This window comes from Gasterosteus aculeatus, chromosome 7 (assembly GCF_964276395.1).
Source record: "Gasterosteus aculeatus chromosome 7, fGasAcu3.hap1.1, whole genome shotgun sequence".
NCBI classification, from domain to species: Eukaryota; Metazoa; Chordata; class Actinopteri; order Perciformes; family Gasterosteidae; genus Gasterosteus; species Gasterosteus aculeatus.
The window spans coordinates 19,567,380-19,589,659 of NC_135694.1; the positions used below are offsets into that span (position 1 = coordinate 19,567,380).

Here is a 22,280-nt window from a genome sequence, read left to right on the forward strand (position 1 = left end):
CGAGCTGACATTCATCCCTATCGCGCATCACACTATAAACTACAGCTGGGCGAAGGTGCGGTGTGCAGAGAGCGCGGTGACGCCATCACACGGGCAGACACCCACCGCATCGTGTATCCCGGCCATGAATCAGCCCCTCTGCTCCACCGCCCTCCCCCAGCGCTCACACCGACGGATCCTCAGGCCGCGTGCACCTCCACTAAAATAACCTCCGCCGAGCCCGAGAGCCGGGGAGGAGGAGAAGCCGTGGTTTCACCGCCAATTGAGTCGCCCCAGGGGTCATGCGGTGGGGCTGAGTGATGTTTCGGGGGGTTGTGTAACACGCCGTCTCTTGGTGGAAAGCGTAATGTTGTGACTGTGATCTAGTGCCACAGGTGAGAGGGTCTTTAAAATGGGGATACGCCGTAATAATGAGGATTATTGAAGGGCCGAGTCGACGCCGGGTCTCGCGTCGGCCTCCAGATTGTCTTTGCCGCTCAACTTACGTGGCACTCATCCCTGAATTTAAATTCCAAATGGCCCATTTATGTCCCCTCTCCTCGCGGTGCAGATATATCTAAAGCAGGAGGCTGTCCTCTCTGATCGCAGCTGGGCTGCAGTGAGGAGATCTCATCTGCAGCCCTGTGCACACAGAGTGGCCCCCGTGCCTTCCGTGTATCTGCCCTGTAATGATTTCCTTTAGTCCCTTTACGCAACACTTTTCCTGTTCGTACGTTCAATAGAGGACGGCTGTTTCGGTGCCTTCCTTTATTTGTGTTAAATATATAACACGTACTATCTCTTTAGTTCTTATGATTCTTTTCTTGAACTAAATGCATATATTCTAGAATCTGAACCCCCCCCCCCAATAAATTGAAATATTCGTGTTTTGGATCATTGTGTCATAAAAACCTTGAAAACCGTTGAAAAAAAAACCTAGGTACAAACATGACAACTTCAAATCTAGTCTGAAAGGTTTGGATGCACTTTTTACAAAAGCCAATTCACCATATGTGATGACTTTTTGACATTACCAAATGTGATATTTTGCCAGATGTGAATAGCAGCGAGGAAGAAGAGCAACACGTTTGTTATGTAAGACCGAGGAAGCGGAAAGCAAGGACAACAAGACATTATAGAAATGCACAAAAGAAGGACCGCTGACAGCGAAGAACCCAACATGTGAGGTTCGACGTCTGTGGGGAGTAGACACGTTGCTCATCAGGCAAGCAAAAAGGGGGCTGAGTAATGCCTGGGTCTCCTACCAGCGGGGGCCGAATCAAGGCTCTGTGGAGAAAGGCAGCGAAGCAGTGCAGCGGCACTCAGGCCCGTCTGGAGCAGACTCGCTGTGTACCCCTTCACTCAGCCCGCACTCAACTTCTGATTCAAGTGACGGTGCCACCGGAGGGAGGGAGGGGGGGGGGGGGGCACAGTTAGAGAGCAGTAGAAAAAGTAAGGTTGCACTTTATAGTGGAAGTGGAGAAGAACCACTTTATTTACAAACTGTGGACGTTGAAAATAACGGCTCCAAAAGAGGAATGCAGCTTTCTCTCCCCCTCGACTGGTCCAGTCGCGTCTCCCCCCCAAACCCAGCATCCGCCGTCTCTTCCTGTCCCCACTAAGAGCGGCGGCCGCGTGTTTGTTTAAAAGCCTCTTGCATCACACCTGTTTGTTTAAGGTGCATATGACGCTGGAGACAAAGCGCGCCTCCCCTGGTGCACTGCCCGGATACGGCCTGTGGTTACCAACAACACAGGACTCTCTCCGCCTCTCGTCTTTCTTCCCTCGCACTCACCCACCCCTCTCTCTCTCTCTCTCTACAGAACATTGAGGCACGTTAATAATTTCTACAAAAAAAAAAGATTTGGCTTTAACTTATCACCTCAATAATAACACAACAGTGAAAGAAGGAAAGAAAAAAAAGGCATCAAATCTAATTAATTAAATAATTACTTCTAGGCGGCATTAAAAAATACAAAAACAAAATAGGGTCAAAGCCACCAAATTCAGAATCCCGGTGCAGCTCATAATCCAACGTGAAAAGGATTTACCTCGAGTGGCGTTTGGAATCACCTGCACTCCAGTCTCAGCCAGAACCCTTTGGTCCATGCAGACACACAATAGGATAAGCAGCGGAGATGAATGTATTCACCACAGCATTATGAAAGGAAAAGTGCCTTGCACTTGTGTCTCTACACAATGGGTTTAGGATCAAAGCCCCGCTATCAGCAGTCAACATTATTCTGTCAGACATCATCATCGAAGCTGCAGAAAGAAGAATGCACGAGGGAACAAACACCGATCTCTCATTTGCCCCGTGGAGCCACTGAGTGTGGCAAAAGGGGGAGGTCAAAGGTGAAGGACATGAATACACAATACCTGCTTGTTTTGGCTCCTGAAATGGGCCGGACTTTGATGGACTTTTAAGTAAAAGCAGGCAGTGATTGCCTCACGCAGTAAAAGTCCAGTGTGAGTTTGCACGGGAGGATTTCTGTCATCTGAGTGCACGCAGAACTCAGGGTTGGAGAAATGGAAATAAACAGGAGGGGGGAAACTAACGAAATTGCACATCTCTCATTCTTTTTGTTCTGTTGGTTCTGTTGCTGTGTGCGTGCCCCACAGCGCTGCGCGTACCTGCCCAGAGTGGAATTGGAGTGAGATGTGTATCCCTTGAGGGGCGCGCGGGGGAGGGGGGGGGGTCTCATTCTTCTTTGCTCCGGTGAAATTCCTTCCAAGTATTTTGTCATTTCCCTCCACAGACAGACAAACTCACGGCGCATACCGAGGTGGCTCCCCTTGTTCCCGTTTAGTGGCGGCGTTCACGACCGGAGCCTGAATCGAGTTTTGTTTTTCCCCACAAGTGTCGGCAGCGTGCACGCTCATTTCTTACCGTGCCAGCCGATGGCAAACAGCGTATTTGCTCTGACCACATTAATATTCAGCCGCAGCATTTGCTCTCACGCCGCTCACCAACACAGGTGTAAATAAAGCGGCTTAAACATTTTCAAGGTGTCCCCACGCCGCTCGACATTTAGTGGCAGGTCGATACGTCGGAAAACGGCACATTGTAAGATTCCTCCGGGAGCTGAGAAAAAGGGCCACAGCAACGATCAAATTTTAACACCACACATAAATGCTGGAATCTATTTGTATTAAGTTAGCTCGTTTTAAACTGCTTCTTCTAGTAAAAGGAAACTCTTTTGGCATCAGACTGTACCCGACACACACACACACACACACTTTATCATTGAGTTCCAGGTGCCTTTTCTCCTCGCCACGACTTCCAGATGCGAGTTGCTCCATTATTAAAGCTCACATTAAGTACTTGGTTTTGTTTTTTGTTTTTTACTGAACGAGGTCTGCTTAAATGGGAATTCAACATTTCTAAATCAAGTCAATAAAAATATGACATTAATAGATGATTCAAACCCACAACACAATGTGCCTTGAAGCAGCAGGAAGGCCCCCTGGTGAGGGGGGGTGGGGGGGGGCGCACGTGGCTTCAGTCACACCGACCTCGTTATCGCTTCAGAATCAGGATGGACAGACAGGTATTCAACTCCTGACCACCACCTGCCGTCCGTATACCAGACAACCCACCACCCCCTCAACCCCCCCCAGCGGCTTTCTCTTTCTGTCGAGCTTCTTCGGCTCCTCGGATCACGAGAGCCCCCCCGTGCATCTGTGAGCCCGAGGGAGAGGATACCTGCGACCAAAGGCCGGTAACATGGCAACCGAGTCAAAAGGCCTTCTGCGCTGGCATTTACTCCCCCAAAGCCCCCCCCTCCACATCCCGCCATCCGCCCCGGTTTCATCCCCGAGGCCCATTAGCCCCACCCAGGAGCCTAGAAGAAATCCACTGTCCACGTCCGTGCTTCCTCAGCTGCCTCCCTCCGCCCGACTTACAAAAACAAGATTCCTCTGAAGAGAGAAAAGGGAACTTCCTCTCCTTTTGTCCGCGGTGAAGGCCGAGAGGTGCTGTTTATTGCACTCGGCTGCGTGGTTCCTGCCCCCACGCACACACGGACTCCTTTTGATGTGAGAAAAAAACAAAGAAGGAGAAGAAGTGAAGCCCGACTGGACGCGTGGATTTGGACGTGGTTCGTAACGGACGTTTGATTCTCTGTGTGTACAAAGGCCTGAAGGCCTGATTTTTACCGTCACAGCAGAATGCTTGTCTCTGACCAGCTGCCTGTTGCTTCACAGTGTGCGGGCAAGATTTTTTCTGTTTTTTTTCTTCTTTTTTTAAATGGGTCACACTGACTGAAGATGTTAGAAGTTGGGCTTACACGACTGGTTAACCCACACCACTTATCTCGTACTCCAGGAAACAGAACTGGTGCATCGTGCTCAAAGAATGACACTGTTGCTGTCACTTCACTGTCTCAATTTGCTATAATCTTTATTCAGAAGACAAAAAAAAACAACTTTATGTCGGTCGTCGTGAGAGCTGAGATGGCCGCCGTTGTCGGAGCTCCTCCTTGGGGTTTTGTCATAGAACACGTTCAGCTTTTCTTTACTGGGAAAAATATTGCTCTCCAGGTTCGGCCCTGAAGTGAGCAGCCACTTCTCGCGGCTGCATTTTCCTCTCGCTTAAAGTGACTGACAGCCCACTGCGCACGACACACATGATTGAGTGGAGCCAATCAAAAAGACATTGTCGATCAAGCAGAGCTAAGCAACACAAGGGGAGAATCGGCCAGTCTGCCTCTAAAGGTTGTCTGATGGTAACACTATAGACTAAAGGTTCTCCATCCCCCTGCAAAGCTTTCCTTAGGGAGATTGTGGGATTGCTGGAAAACCATTATACATATTTTTTATATATAAATTCTTTTGTGTGAACTGTTAAATATGGACCCACTGTCTATGTTGCTTTGCGTGTGTGTGGGCCTCATTTTTCTCTGTTTCTAAACTCCGGTGATACGCACTGTCACTGAATTATGTTATTAATGTTATTGTCATTAACAGCTTAGTGTAACTTTGAGATCTGAATCCAGCTTTACAGAAAGTCAGATTAACGAGACTCTGAATCTTCTGAATAAGGAAAGAAATGTGTGAATTGCGATGATTGCCACATGAAGCTGCTTTTGATACAAAGACTGCCGTTGCGACATAATGGTGCAAATCCTGTCAACCCCCCCCGCAAAAAAAGACAAATCCCAATTGAAACCAAATTACCTCAAAATGAAAGATAATTATTACGATTCAATTTAAGGAAGCAAAACAACATCAACATCATCTGTACAGAATATTTCTTTTTAATTCTATTTCCCCGCTGCAGCTTTTGCACTGTGCATTGAGACAAAGCTAAATTACAAAAAAGTCAATATCAATGAACTGTATGATTATTAAGAATGGAAATACCAGACCGTGATGTATGATTATCTCCGTCTAATTAGATGCAAACACAGGATGGCGAGCAGGCAAATCAAAGGCAACAACATCTTGACGCCATTAAAGAGAAACTCACGCTCGCTGCACTAAAATCAGGAATCCATTGGGGATTTACATATTCAATGCAATCAATGCTGCTGGTGACGGACTTGTGGCGTTAGTGTTGTGATGTGCGGTAATCAAAATGTACACTTCTCTTGATGCAGACGATGAGCTGCACACACACACAACTTTCCCCCATTCTTTGAAACGGACTTGGTTGGTCCCTGCACCGCCCGGCGTCACACGGATCCATCAGAAAAGAGGACACGCGTTGTGCTTGTGGTCGTGCTCAGCGAGGTGCCGACCCCCCCACCGTACCTGGGGAGCTCTCGGTGACAGAAGGGGCCAGTGGCAAGCCCATCCATCAGAGAGCGGAGAAAATATGTCAGACGCCACGTACGAGTTTTCCGTGCGAGCCTGGCGTGCGCTGAAGCTGCACCTCATATGCAATTACTACGAATGAGAGAGCCGCCGCGTCACTCGCGCAGTTTTAACCGGCGGGCCGCTGCGTGGGAGCCGCGGCTACAGCATGATGTACGTACATTTCAAATTACTACGAAGGGTGCAGCAATGTGTTGACTTGGCATTTAAAGAGAAGACCAACTTGAGGTTTAGTGTGACGAGCGCACACAATGCATGTCTGCTCGTAGGAATGGAAAAGCCCTCCGCCCGCGAACCAGGAATCTGTGATCTAGGAGTGTTTTTAAATTTGCACATTAGAGCGAGAGAGTTCGAGCTCCCAGGAAAAATGTTCCAACCGCTTAAAAAAATGTTTCTCCCCGACCGACGCCGTGTCTGGCCTTAAATAAACCACTCCTGGATCAATGAGCAGAGGTCAACACTAAATCAGTCAACAGCAGAAAAATTACTTCCTTGCAAATACGCTCTTGTCTATGAGAATTCCTCTCAACACCCTTCTACCCGAAGCGTCCCTCGGCCGTGTGCTGGAGCTTCTGCACATTTATCAAGGCAAAGAAATGTAGCAACTATTGTGATCTTCCATAAAATGCTTTCAGCCAATCTGAAGCAGTAATGTAAAACGATTGATGGTGCCAGCTCCTCAGACACCGAGGTCTCTTTGTCTCAAGGGATAACAAACGGAACGCCTCTGGGTTCTGGATGGTCGGTAAAACAAAACCAGTAAAAAGGAATTGGTCCCCCTTTGACCTTTGGTAACTGCGATGTCTTTCTACAATTATATGACATTTTCACGACAAGCTCCGTAATTAATCTGTGGATTCAGGCAAAAAGAGAATAAAATACCCCTAAGCAAATGTATTTATTATTCCATACATCATTGATGGAGATTTAAATGTACTAAGGATAAAAAAATATAGCTCTATATAAGTAGGACTGTAATCAGCAAAGATCATTTCTGGCTAGTGTGCTTTCCTGTGAAAAATGGGCCTAGCCTTACATTAGTGGCCAACACGGTTCACCTAAAGGCCCCCGAGATGTGCCCAGATCCAGCAAATAATTGCAGTAAGAATCCAAACGGGAAACTAATTACTCGCTCTCCCTCTGAAAAACATGTACAGTAATGAAGCCGAGGGGCCACCGCAGGACACCACTTTACCGCGCGGGGAGGAAATATTCCACCCTTCAGATTCAACATAAACAAGAGGCTGCAGAGGAGAGGATAGAGGAGTGTTACTGGCAACAGGCCGATAAGAGGCTACCAAAGCAGCGCGGAGGAGACGGAGGAAGATGAGAAGGGTGGAGGGTGGAGGGTGGAGGGGGGGGGGGGTGGACGGGCCTCCTCTTCTGTTCCAGCCATTACCTTGCTGTTCGAGACGCCGCACTGGAGAATGTGTGCATTGTTCAGTGAACGGATCCATCAGCGTGCCGTTTTATACAAGGTGGGTTCACATAACTGCACTCTTATTACAAACTATTTGGGGGCAAACATGAGTTTTTACTAAATAGACCGTGCTCAGCGGAGCGTCCTCCTCGCACAACAAGCCACATCAAAGGCGCATGGAAGGGTACGGCTGCCACATGAGACAAAGACTAAACATATAAGGGTGACATAACTTCACTTTTGAGACAAGATAACGAGATACTGTACAGTTACTGTATTTCAACAGGCAAATCAAAGCTAGTTATAACGAGAAAATGTTGCTTTTTTACTTAAATTGTCTCTGGATATACAACAATGTAAATTATATTGGGGGAACTTGTTGCTATAGTTTGCATGTGTTAATAACGTCAGAATACGGTGTTATAACTAGAAACGCTTGCTGGCAGCAACGGACTTCCGTAAATTGGAATAAATGAACTGTAAAAAATGTACTGTGGGTGTACAAGATTATGATCGGGTGTATTTAGAAACATTAAAGGGACTGTCATACAGCACGGGGGCTGTGTTTCCTGTTTAATTTAGCTTCCCATAAGTAGTTCAGCTCTACTGTTTAATACTTTCATCCCCACTCAATATGCAACATATGAGCCGAGTTAGGATCACTAAGCTCACAGCGTCCGCATTTCCTTTCACATGCACTTCTGGTAAGGAGAAACTACAGTATATAACTCACTGGTGTGTCTGAACGCTCTGCCACACGCTGCCTTCAACAGCAACAATAGGAACAGTTGACCACATCTTGTTTAGTTGCGAAGGACTTTCTTGTAGCTCATACCGCGTCCTCACTGGAATATTTTAATAATATATCAAGAACCCTGAACCATCTGAATAGCTGAACCTGGTCTTTTACTTTGTGAATAAATAAAAAACAGCATTTGAGGGGTTTTTGTCCGTGCTTACGTTGAGTTGCTTTATTGCTTTTGTAGCCTGTGGCTAACGCGTCTCTACAGAAATAAAAGGGCGATGAGCCGAGCTCGCGAGGTGCAGCTGAAAGCACTCTGGGCTGGACACACATAACTTGGGCGCCATATTGTCATCAAACAATGTCCGAATTTGGGAAAATAAGTGGAGAGTAATGAGGGGTACGCTCAGAGACAGCGCGTTTGCAGCTGTTATTTAAATGGAAAAGATATTCTATTAGAATATCAACAAGCCCCTAATTTTATGAAGCACGGCCCCACTGAGCTGAATGATGTAATTTGAATATCCTGTCAAATGCGGTCTCCCGGGACAATAATGTGGTCACTGACATTTAATGGGAGGACAGAAGAAAGAAAAAAAAAAAACTTATGGCGGCAACAGAGAGACAAAAGAGGGAAGGGAATTTCTGTGACGCCCTCGCATTTTTCAAAGAGATGAATAAAAGGTGATAAACATGGATTAGAGAGGCCATTTTGTCTGCAGTCTTCTCTCTTTCTAGTCCGGGGTGTCTTTGAGAAATATGTCTCTAAATTTAGCATCAGATTTATCAAGCCCAGGCGATCCGCGGGGAGGAAAAAAAAGGGAATTGGGAATAGAGAGAGCAAAAGAAAGAGACAAGGTTGAAACGTATCTAAAAGACAGGTGCAGCAGACAAAAAAGATTGAGGGGAGAGGGGGAGAGGGGCGCCATTGTCTGTGAGATCCTGTCCATCACTTGCCACTTTTAGAATGAAAATAAATCTCCACTAATATCCGCAACACACACACACACACACACACACACAGAAAATTCAATTAAGTAGGTAAGGAAATTAAACTAGTGTTACAGTTATACAGTCAACCAAACAGATTAAGACTCAAACAGGGGAGTGTGTGTGTGTGTGGGGGGGGGGGGCAGGATAGGCGGACTCAGACACGCTCGGCTTCTGCTACACCCAACGCATGAAGGTCAAACGAGGTCACAGTTAAAACTCTCTCCGTGTACTAACTGTCCTTTCTCTGGAGTGACATGGGAGTGCTTTTGCAGAGGGGGGGTGGGGGGCTCATTAAGTGCCGCCACATCGAACTACCAATAATGTTAATGAACTCTTTGCCACGATTTACTTTTAATGCATTCGTAGATGCTTGTGTTTGCTGTTTTTAATCATCAGCGAAGGTCCTGTCTACTCTATGCAAATCGAGTGCTCGGGGGCGACGTGACTTGCAACTTCAAATTGCTGCGCCACCACGGACAAAAGAAAGAAAAACTCCACAAAAAAAAACGTAACAAAGTCGAAAGAGAGAAAGCCCCCGGACGAGGCGTTGTGTTGGTTTAATTGAAAAAATCAGGTCTGACCCACTTTGGTTTAGAGACTATCTGCCGGGTCAACTTTTAGTGGCATAGAACTGCATCAAATAGAGTGTCTTTACTGCTCTGACCGGCCTCCTCCGTCTGCTTTTGAATCATCTGAATGGAATCTTGTCATTCGTCACTCGGTTTTACAGATTTCAGCATCTCTGCCCCCCACGTCCTTCCTTCATTCGCCTCCGCAGGCGGATGAACTGGATATTGTCCTTGAAGCCGGATTTGCATAAAATGTAAATCCTCCCGAGGAGCAAAGTGAGCCAGAGTAGCCCCGAATACACCCGACGTGCAGCTTCGGTGGAGGTCGGTAGAAGATCTGCCACACTGACCCAACTTGAAGCCCGGCATGTCACAACAAGGGAAGAGGCAATCGACCCCTGGTTTGAGGGCCGCGGTTTTCGAAGCAACTGCCGTCTTTGTTTTAGGATCACACCTCGGCTCTCTGCACCCAGAATTATGACCTTTTTAGGTCATGCACTTCATACCAACTTCACTTTGTTTTCCAACCGGAGTCCACGCTATGGTCATTTCTAAAAAACGGTCATTTAAAAGGCCCTTTCTGCACTGGTTACAGCTTAACAACTTTTAACAATTCAAAAGTTGAAGAATTGCTTGCCTTAGTGCACGTGCCGGCATACCCAGTCGATGTTGTTGCTTTGGATGCGGTCCAGATGAATACCGCAGCTCTCGCCTATTGAGATTCATCCAAGGTTGTTGTTTATTCATTCACCAATGCACACAGCTGCTCAATATTATATGAGAGATTAACTAGTTCCAAGCGAAGGATTCATCTGAGAGCGGCGTCATCCTGCACCTGTGTTTGCTAATGACGTATGGAGGGGCTTCCCCTCGCAGTCAATTAGTCCACTGAGTGGCGGTTCCAGCCTCATTCCACTGAGTAACTTTAATGCCCTCATTTTACATGTTTCTATGTTGCGTCAGTTCTTTCCCGAAGAAACTCTCTGCGTGGTCAAAAGGAAACGTGGATGTTCACTTCACACAATATTTAATTGCATGTAATCAATTAAACAATTAAAAGAAACAGATTTTTTTATCCTTTCATTTGCGTCGGCCATATTTCACGCGGTGCATGTTTGGATTCAAATGTGGCAAATGCCCATATTCATTTGAACAAACTTAATGAGCAAAGAAGGTGAAAATAATTTTCAGCAATATAAATGCAAAGTGAAAAGAAGGTCAAAGTTGGACTAATCAAAAGTGCTATAAAAACTGTCTAGTGCTGTTAAATTGCTGCATGTAGCTATCAATTAGAAAACACAAAACCGTCTTAGGCAGCAGCAGCAAGGAAATTAATCTGTCAACACTTTTTATTATTGTACGATAACACGGGAGAAAATGAAGGCACAAAATGAGTGGTACAAGCCGGACTTGACCCGTCTGTTCGCTATCTGTTATATACTAGCTGTTATTTTCACAGCCTCAAAACCAACGAAGGGGGATTTTCTTTTTTTTTCTTTTTTATTTATTTTGCATTTTCACAAGGGGTCTTGCGTTTAATGAATTGAGGTGAAAGCACCAACTGGGGTGTAAATTCATGCCCCCCCCCCCCCCATGTAGAGCATGCGGCTGCGAGAACACTTTTTTGGTCATTTTGCGACCAAAGTCGCCGGCCCAGCGCCGACACACCTGCGGTGCGGTCGCCTGAGAGGTTGGATTAGAAGGAATAAATTACCAGAAGATGTGTCGGGGGGCCGGTGTCAATCACAGTCGATTCAATTAGGTCCGCTCGTTCCCCCTGAGAGGCGGCGAGCTCCCCACCGCGGGGCGAAGACACTTTGCCCCCAGACGGGAGGAAAGCGTCGGAGCAGAGTTGGAAACGTTGAAAACGTGCTGCCGAGATATACGACATCCAATTCAAAGTCCAATTGATTGTACTGGAATCATTGAAATCTCACAATTGGCACGATAAATCTAATCTGTGAACAGCTGAGCTGACATCAATAGTTTCTGGGAATGGATAATGTCATGTGATTACTTCAGTTAGGCGTTGGCTTCCATTACCAAGAGGGCGTCCAAGTCCTACCCTAAATTCTAGTAAATATTGCCTTTTGGGAAAAAAATAAACATACATTGGCTAGTGTTTATCATCAGCAGAGTGGGTGCTGTAGTGGGACTGAAATAAACAGAGTTGTATGACAAGGTCACAGTCTGAAAAAGAGCCAATTGACGCTACGTGTGAAGGATATGGGATATTACGTTATCCTGGTACTCTGTGTGGATAATTAGCACCCTCCCACATCTAGAGCAAACAGTACCAAGGGCCGGCTGTATGTCTATTGTTAGGAAAAATGTATAAAAACACGTTGTGTGTTTAACTACTGTTATTGCATTAGTTGAACAGCAATTGCTTGTTGTGCACGTGCTCTTGTCACAGCAGCACAAAGTGCCTCTATGCTTTTTCTTTTTTGTTTTGCCACACAAACAAAACAAAAAAAATCACTGTTTTTGTTACAAGGTCCATTTTGTTATCTGCAGCCAAAGCACTCAAATATAACAAGTTGTGTTTGTGACTTGCCAGAAGAGTGTTCCGAGCACTCAGAGGCGACGTCACTTTGGGGACGTTCCTCAAGCGTGAGAGCTATTCATTTGGACGGTAAAAAATTGGTGTTTAAAAATTGTTCACCTATATGCAATAAGGAGTCACAATGGCTCCAATAATCATAAAGGGATTGCCCCCCCCCCCCCCCCCCCCCCCCCCCGACGTGGGCTGTGGAGACGCGGCGTAGATTTGGTGTAACATTTAGGTGCATGCACACTGTTTAATTAGCCTGTGTATACATACACTTACATCCATACATGGAAACACAGAGCATACAAACACCTTGTTTGTTCATGTTAGTGTATTTTTAAATGTTATTTTTTTTACCCCACTGCTGCTGCCAGACTGCGTTTGCGTCTTAATTTCTTTTCCAAGTTTAATTAAATGCAATATTGAGTTGTTGGGATGTGCACGTGACAAAATAAATACAAACCACAGCCTACGTGCAAAACACAACGCAAATTCATCCAGATGATAAAATATGAAGTGGCTGACACCGCCTCCAATGAAAAATTATTGGCATGCGCCAACATGTCAGCAACGTAATCATGAATGATGGGCGGCAGAGAAAGGTCACAGCTGAGGACCCCGGCGGAGTGCAGAGGACCAGCTAAGCTCTTCAGAGCTCCCACTCGGTTGCAGTAATTCAGTATTGACGACTTGGTGTCTTACACGTTCACACCGTGGGTTTTAAAATCGGACCTTTGTCACACGTCGTGTGACATGTGCATTGCATTACAAAAAAAAAAAAAAAAAACATGCCATTTTATTGGATCTAGTTTGAATGGAATTGTATGCCATCGTGGAAATGAATGACGGGCCACACAGAATGTGATTGCATGTGGGGGGTGGGGTGCAGCAGCTGTCGGGACAGATCCTTCTTGCCACATTTTGTTCCATCCAGTTCCTCCCATTACCAACGCCGCGCACAGTTCCTGCGATGGGGCAGTTTGGGAGCTTTGATGCAGAGCCCGGGCGACGTGCGTCCATAACAACAGTCCTTCAGTGGCCCCCACTTCAGGGGGAAATCACAGACGGGCTGAAGGGCGCATGTGGGATTCTTATCAGAAGCAACGTGTTTAGAAGTACTTTAGAACTTTTGCTGTATTGATTTGTGTTAAGAATCCTGAAGCACTTATAGTATACCTGTCAACCTGTTTTTGTATCTTTTACCAAGACTCATCTGGGGAAGTGAAACAAATAGCTGATCGTTTTTAATTAAAGAACAAAAGATCCAACATTCTAAACGCTCTCTGCTAATTACATAATATTTATGCATCAAATGTGACAACACCAACCTTCTGGTGGAGATATTTCGGGATTTAACACAAAGAAAATACACAGCTGAGAGTGGCAAGTCAAATAATAGCGCAAGTTCTGTAATGTGTAATTATGGCATAGAATACGTTTCCGTTTGCTGCTCATTATTTATCGTCTATCCAGTCATGTTTAGTTATTATTAGAGTGTTTCTCTATTGGCTGCGAGAGTATGAGTGGTGACTAAACGTTAGACCGGCTTTGGTGACGCCACGCAATGACCCCGGGCCATTAAAAGTGACCCCACCACAATTACTTCAACGAGGTAGTTGTATGATTGCGAATAATTAAAAGGATATATTGTTGATTCCCTGACATGATGCACACGAGCGAAGAAAAAAAAAAAGGTGAGAAAAGCTGTTGGCCATCACTATTAATCACACCACCAACAAAAATAATAACCCAACAGGCTCGTCTCTCCGAAGGAATATCATTCTTAATCTGAGAGGCCGCTGCCCCAAAAAAGAAGGTGAAAAACCAGCACATAAACACTGCGGAGGATGAACTGTCACATAACGTCAAAGTGAGAAAGAGCAATCTGTAGCTAGAGTGAGCAATATCTTACCCTACAATGACAACTGGATCCAATCATAGCAGAACACTTCAGTGAGCAACTCAGGTAATCCTCCAATCAGACAGACACGTCCAACACAAGATGATCAGGCTTTAGCTTGGCTTTAAAAAAAAAAAAAAAAGAACAAGGTGCTGAATTCGGATATTCAGGGCATTAATATAGAAGCAAACATCCGTTAGCTATGTACAGATATAGTGGAGCAAGTTCTACCTGAGCAGAGCATACGGTGCACGTACTGCTGCTTTGTGCTTCGTTTACGTAGGCACACAAATACATATATATATGTGTGTGTGTGTGTGTGTGTCCGGCTAATCGACGCTGCCCATATACAGCAGGTAAAGTCAATAACGTGCCGCGCCCCCGCCGGAAGAGCGTAGTGCCTTCCCTCCGGGTCCCCCCTCAGGTAAACACCACGTGCAGCATTGTTGACGTTATTTGCGTCTTTAAAGATTTTAGCGTGGCTAGTCCCAATATAGAATATCTATTTCTTTATATACGCTCACCGACCACTTTGTTAGGTACACCTTGCTAGTAAAAAGTTGGACCAACCTTTTGCCTTCAGAACTGCCTAAATTCTTCATTGCGTACTAGATGTTGGAAACTTTCCTCAGAGATTGTGGTCCATATTGACATGACAGCATCCCGCAGTTGCTGCAAATTGGTTGGCTGTAAGTCTATGATGCAAATCTCCCGTTCCACCACATCCCAAAGGTCCCTGATTCTCATGTTTAAGAAACCAGCTTGAGACGATATGAGCTTTGTGACATGGTGCTGGAAGAAGCCATGGACATGGTCAGCAGCAACACTCAGGTAGGCTGCGGCATTTAAAAACATGCTCGATTGGTACCAAGGGGTGCAAAGTGTGCCAAGAATATCCCCCGCACCATTACACCACCACCAGCAGCCTGAACCGGTGATACGAGGCAGAATGGATCCATGGTTTCATTTTCATGCCAATTTCTGACCCTACCATCTGAATGTCGCAGCTGAAATCAAGCCTCATTTTCAACATTTTTCCAATCTTGTCCAAATTTGGTGGGCCTGGATGAATTGTAGTCTCAGTTTCCTGTTCGTAGCTGACAGGTGTGGTCTACTGCTGCTGCTGCTGTGGCCTATCTTCTTCAAGGTTCTTCACGTTGTGCGTTCAGAGATGGGATTTTGCATTCCTTGGTTGTAACGAGGGGTTATTTGAGTTACGGTTGCCTTTCTATCACCTCAAACCACTCTCCCATTCTCCTCTGACCTCTCACATTAACATGACGTTTTCATCCACACAACTGGCGCTCACTGAATATTTTTTCTTTTTTGGAATACTCTCTGTAAACCCTAGAGATGGTTGTGCTTGAAAATCCCAGTAGATCAGCCCAGTAGGCTACTTAAACTTACTTCAATCCCCTTTCTTCCCCATTCTGATGCTCGGCATTGAGTTGCGGCCATCTGATTAGCAATTTTTTGTTAACAAGCAATTGAACAGATACCCAATAAAGTGACTAATATATATATCCCTTTTCACATTTGCCGGGTGGGGACTCTGCGAGGTTTGAGAAAGAGGTTCATACGGGCGAAAGCTGAACGCGGCTGGCTAATCCACCCATCACATAACCGCAGTGCACTAATACAGAACAGGGCTGCTGCTGCGAGGGTCCAAGGTCAGAGTCACTGTTGGTTTGTGCCGACCAAAAGGCCACTTAGATTGTCAGTTCCATTCTTCTGGCGACGCAACGCGAGGTGTTCCGTCTTGGATACCTGCAGTCATTTTCTTCTCTTTCATCCTTACAGTAACACACACAGTGAATATTAAAATGAATTTAAAAAGAACAAAAAGGAGGCCCTGCATCTTTCCCAGTGCCTGAACAAAAGGTCTGTGGTGCCGTTACAACCCGCCACGCATCTTTTGAATAAATACAAACTCATTTGAATCTCCCCACGAGGTTCATAAGTGAAGCCGGATGTGACCAGTGCAGCACTTCCCTGTGACGCCTCTGCTCTGCTCGACATGGAACACATTAAACGTGGAATGTTATGCGCGTGTGTTGTTTGTATACATGTGCGTACGCATAGGGGAGGGGGGGCTTTGGTAAGCATTGAGTTGAGAGCTATAGTGGAGGACCATGGCTCCCTCTCCTCTCCATCCTGGCTAGCAGGCTGTCCTCATTACTGTCAGTCAGCATCAGCTTTAGCAGTGCCAGGCTCCTGCACAGCCCTCTGTCCTCTATGCCCTGCCAGCACTAGCCCGCCTGACCGCTGCCATTGGTAAGCCTTGTAAGAAACCCCTCAATCCCCCAAGAAAAAAGAAAAAAAACTAATTACTCTCCGCCCGCAACCAAGGCGACCGCAGCGGCGAAAGAAGGAGGTGGGGGGGGGAGAATCCCACACACATGTGCACTCCATTTATGAGCACTCGGGCAATTATTCAGACAAAAGGAAGTGCATGTTCATATCATATCTGCGGTTAGAAAAAGATTAAAATAATAATATACAACCAACAATAATAACAACCACATTCTCATTTGCGCGTCATTCGTCGTTCTGCTGGAAGCCTGAAAGAAAAGATAAATTGAGAGAGTGTGAAACACACAAACAAGGGGCGCATGAATCGAACTGAGCGTCGCTTTGACCGGGCCTCGCCGCTAACTGGGTCACTCTGTCGGTGATTGTGTCTGACCACCAAACAAACAGTCATTCATTTATACGTCTGCGCCGTGGCCCCGTTTTCATCTGCAGCAGTTCCACCGAGGCCGCTGAGAGCAGACAAGCTGACGGGTCGGGGATTAAAACCCGTCTCCGGCCTCTGTGCTGCAGCCATTACCACAGAGGGGGGGGGGGGGACGACTGGTGGTGTCCCCCGCCATCTCAAACAGGGGTTTATTTATGTTGGCTGCACGTGTGTTGTGGTTTCCTTTTTCTTTTTTTCTTCTTTTTTTTTACTTGAGGGGTTAGGACAGAGTGACCGTGTTGAATTCCCATAAACTCGCTGGTCAGTTTTTTGTCGTCCTCCGTCCATGTCAGCGCGTTTGGCGTCAGATGTAAAAAAAAAAAGAAAAAAGAAAACATTTCAGAAGTGCGGGGGTTTTTTTGTTATAAATACAGCGGATATCTTCTTGGTAGGACATCTCCGTCGGCCGCTCCCCGTGCCTTGAAAATGCGCCGTCAGGTTCCGGATAGTAGTCGGCGCGCGATAACCGCCTTTCTCTTTCTTTCCGCTCTGTGTGCCACCGCAGTGGAAATGCCTCGAAAGAAGAAATAATCTTCTTTGTCGTAATAAATATTTCCCGAGGCCTCATTGTCGTAAACTGCGAGGCTGAACAAAGATATTGATACGGCGTTCCGTCCTACATTAGAGACTTTTGTCCTTGAATATTCTTTCACACTGGCGCAGCTGCACGGATCCGAGTTGGAACGGGGAAGCTGGTGCTTTTAATAAACTCACAGGGACATTCAAAGGGGCTGGCAGCTACAGAGGTTTCATTTTCCCAGCAGTGAGCTGTGTCATTTAAAATAAGGATCATTTTGAGAGGAGGAATATCATCACGCTAAATCTAGATCAAATAACTGAGCAAGGTGCAAGACTGACTGCGCAATGCCTTGGAATCCTGAAAGACGGAGGAAAGAAGAGGAAAAAGAAAGGAGCACGGAGGGAAAGACACAGCGACGGAAAAGAGAACAAGCGACGAGTTACTTTTGAATCTGCATAGAAAAAAAGGACCTAAACGCCGGTGGCTCTTTGTTACAGTAGGCGCACACTTGGTTGTGCGGGTGTGTGAGTGCGTGTTTGTGCCGCGCCCGTACGGCGGCACGGGGGATTTGTCTGTTTACTTTGTGCAAGTTTATTGTTAAACTTCATTGACAAGAGGCTAGAAACCTCCAGTAACACAACCCACCCAGGTGTGTTTCTCCGTCCCTGAATGAGTGAGGGAGAAGACAGATAGCAGCAAGGGATAGAAGCCAACAACGCTGCCACCGACAGCAGGACCCGACGCAAGAGGGACACCGCGGCCACAGCTGTCCCACGCTGGGGTACAAATTTGGGGCTGTGCTTGGATACTTCGTTTTTCTTTTGCTGACCGTAAACCTCAAAATAACTCAAAGGCGGCAAGACGAGACGTCTCAGGAAACTGCAAACTGTGGCTTCATACCAGACGAACAGACTTTTCTGGGAGGGTTGTCCCCGCTGCTCTCTGAAGACAGCCGGAGACGCAGGGTCGACCTGCTCCAGAGAAACCCCTTTACGAGGCGCCAGAGGGGAGAATCAGAGCTAGGTAACTTGCTCTGTTATCGGATGCTGCTCCTTCCTTTCATTTCCATAACAAGCCATCAGAACTCATCTCCCACTGAAGTGGCCACAGTCCCACTGGCAATTAAAATCATGCTGGGACATGCCACGGTTGTGCGCGACTCCACGCCGGGAAACAAAAGCGGCGGCGGTTGAGTGGTAAATCTCGAGGCAATGTCGGCGGACGGCGGCGCTTTGATTTCTCTAGGAACCGGAGACCGGGGCCTCGGTCTCATCTTTCAGCGTGAGCCTTACAGGGAAATATCAAACGAGGAAACGGCGACATCTCATCTAGGTCGTCTGTACACACACACACACACACACACACAATACAGAAGACAGCATGTGTTGTTGTTGTTTTTTAAAGAATTGGAGGCATCTCAAACGGCTCAAAATAAGCTTTTGAATAATTTGGGAGTTATTGAGACATCACATTCAGCTGGTTTGTCCCTTACAGGCTGCGTTTATTAGGGTTCCCATTACGGACAGAGTTGGTCAAGACAAATTACTGCAGTGACCAATAACTCTTTCAAAAGCAAATTCTCCTTTCAAAATCATCATAACTGGACCAGAAAGTGTCCAATGAAAAAGTCTTTAGCCATCTGTGTTTCCAGCATAGTTTTAAACATGAAGACAACCGACCTGACAAATAAAATATAAATACATTATAAATACAATCCTTTACCATGAAATACCAATAGTTCTATGAAAGACCCCCAAAATGTGTGTTAAAGTGTCTGGACGTGCATTATCTTCAGAGATAGCTTATGACAAAGGCTGTGATAGAGACGCTCTAGATTCAAGAGCGACTAGCAGCCTTTGTTCTAGAGTCTAGAAGGACTGAAAGTGCTCTAACACACAAACACTGGTGAAATCCTGGAATCCTAAAGCTGCTTTTGGTGGCCTATCTCATAGAACCATGGCCGACCCCCAGGCTTGGCAGGAAAGACTGGGAGGAGACATAGCACAAACAAAGGTGCATTTAGCACCTTCCATCACATTGTTTAGCCATTGTTTAATCCTTTCTTTCTCATCTGTCAGTCATGGAGCAGAGACCTAATCCGTGAATATCTATGGAGCAGCCTGCAGCGATACCTTAGATGACGCGCGAGCGCCTTAAGATTAGCATTATTCATTTGGGACGTTCCTTCAGCGTCTTCCTTTTGATTGACAGGAGCTGTGGTTGTCTGCACTTAGCCAATGGCCTCGTGCAGATGGCTGGAAAAACATAGGATTACTAAATTCTAACTCACACAAGATTCCAGAACGCAACAGGCGACTCTGAAATCCACACTCTGTGACCAATTTGTCATTCAGGATCTCCTGCCAATAACCTACAATTCAGCGCCTTTAAATAAGAAAAGAAAATGCTTCTCCCCTTTAAGTGTTTCCAGAATTGTAGGTAACTATACAAATCCTCTGACTTTGTCACACGTGTCAAATAGGATTTAAATTAAATGATGTCCGCCTCGATATACGGCCTAATGATTATCTGCTGGCAAACTCCCTCCTCTGAGCGCCTCTTTAAAATGGAAATGTTTTGGGGCGGTGTCAGTTGTGGCCGCTGATACAAGTTGTTTTTCCTGTGATCCTGTCATCCCGGTGCAAACACCTTCAGTTGTTTACAGTGAAATGTCCTCTGTGTTCACCTTCACTTCCTGTCTGTTTTTCAGCACTGCTCTACGTGCTGTACATACTGTATAGTTTTACCCAACCGCAGCATTTTGGCAGCAAGCGGGGGGTGGGGGGAGGGGGGGGATCATTGGCGGGGTCGCTTGCGAGGTCATTGTTAGCCGTGAGAAAATGAGCGCTGATTGGCCGCGTGCCCCCCCCCCCCCCCCCCCCCCCGCCCGAAGCTTGTGCCACCGAGGCACCTGCCAAGACGGGCTTCTTTAAAACGAGAGACGGAGCCTATTCAACAGCTGCATGAGCAGCCGGGGGGGTGGCGAAAGAAAAGCAAATGCAAAACAGTGAAGACTTGCTGAATGGGAACTGCAGAATGGGACTCTCTTCTATTAAAAAGTCTTAAAATCAATTTAACGTACAAGTACAAACCCATGCAATGTTAATCTTTCTGGCTTAATCCCATTGCTTTAAGACCTTTTATAATCCACATTCAGTACGTCCCTTTTTCTTCCCTAACAAGCGTGCCCCTATGGTCGTTTTATATAAATCATCGGTACGAGGCTTTTAGCAGTGCGACGAATGATGCTATAGTGTCATTATTTTTCCACACAAGGTAGAATGAGAAATCTGCTGAGAAGCGGTAGGACGGCTCGACTTCTTCCGTTTCCTGCTCTCGAGTCACTGCTGAAAGGAGCGCTAAACCATCTAAACAAAAGACGAACAAGTTTCTCGCCGACTGAAAAAAGAAAAAATGGAAAGAAATAGAAACGTCATCAACCATCTGAGCTGTTTTATTGCACCTTCGACTATTGCAAGCTCTGAACAGAGGAAGTTTCAGCGTGGGAGACAAATGTGGAGAAACACTGGTAGTCTCTCAACCATATGCCGATATCCTTAAGTCACCATGTGCTCCGGCTTTAAAAGCTGCCACTGCCAATTCCTCATTTGAAACCTGACCAACTCTTTAACAACGCCTCCAGCGGGAAGGAGAAAGTCCATTATCGATCTCCACCTGGTTGAGGTGGAGCAAAAAAAAAAAAAAAAAGGCAGACGGCACGATCCTGTACTGTGCCATCACACCGGAGCTGGGTGGCTGGGGGGGGGGGGGTGTGAGGGGGCATGTCAACAAAGCCCTCAGCTACGCCACCATCTGCGCGCGCTGAATTTTTTATGGTTGGTGAAACTGCTTAAAAGACCAGTAATCAAGAAAAAGGAAAAGGACGATGTCTCGTTAGCTCGTACGACGAGTTCCTCTCTGATTGGGAGTTTGGCTTTATATGTTCAAATCCCCCATTTTTTCCGATGCTAATTGTGACCACGCGCCACGGGGAAGAATACGTTCCTTAAATCACTCACGTCGACAAAAGACAACTCGATGGATGCGTAATACAGCCCGTAAATCAGTCACCTCCTTTCATTAGAGAATAACAATAATGTGCACCTTCGAAAACAAACAACACTGCAACACTTGGGCCCACTTCCTGTCAGTCACGCTGCCGAAATTTGATGCTTTCACACTTGTACTCAAACAAACAATAAAAGCTTGATTCATGCTATTGCATTTTGTAACAATAACGACGCAAAGTTCATTTCAAAACACAGAAAACTATAATGAGGGATGAAATGAAAATATAAGCATAAAAACAAAATATTTAACAATTTTGTGGTATAAAAGAACGCCATAACCTCAATCACGCCGAACATTTCTGTCTTATATGTTCAACTTTAATTGCTATGGTGAAGCAGCACCAAAGAGGTGAGAACAATGGAGGCAGACGAGCCGTTTCTCTACAATAACAAACAAACGCCGCCTCTTTGTATCTGCTGTGGGAGCACAGCAAATTAGGTAAGCTAGTGACATGAGACATAATCATTTTCTCTGAGCAGGGGTTAGTGACCAATTTATTCTTACCTTAGGCTGGGCGCGACGTGGAAAGGCAACCTTAGGATCAATCTGAAAATGACAAGAGAATAACAAAATTGTTGTAAAAAGAAAAGGTGCGATATCGAAAAGGTGATGAAAACATTTCCAAAAGTGCACGTCCACAAAAGGGCCCCCCCAGAGTGCAAGAGAGCACGCGGTGCCCTTGTAAATCATCTACGGTCCGGAATAAACACTAGCATCTTCATACATATTCAAAGCCTAATTTTTTTTAAAGTGTGATATTTTGTGCGGACAACGTTAATATATCCGAGCCATTAAGATTTACAGGGCTGCATAATCAGCCTGTGGCGACAAGACAGGCCGCTCCTGAATTTAAGAACCCTTTTTTGACAAGAAAGCTGCATTCAAGAGCTGTCAAAATTATTCCAGTTCTAAATGAAGTGCACATGAATAGCCCAACAAAGTGGCAATAAGCACATAGGAAGGTAATATGTGTCACACAAA

At 45.9% G+C, this 22,280-nt stretch overlaps 1 protein-coding gene across 18 annotated transcripts in view; it reads right to left on the reverse strand.

Annotated features, from left to right (window-relative positions):
* Positions 1–22,280, reverse strand: part of msi2b (musashi RNA-binding protein 2b) — a 206,922-nt gene that overhangs the window by 174,451 nt on the left and 10,191 nt on the right. For all 18 annotated transcript variants that reach the window (XM_078107409.1, XM_078107408.1, XM_078107399.1 and 15 more), the window contains exon 5: positions 21,804–21,845. In XM_078107409.1, coding sequence (XP_077963535.1) covers positions 21,804–21,845 — 42 coding nt within the window. The remainder of the gene's footprint in view (positions 1–21,803; positions 21,846–22,280) is intronic.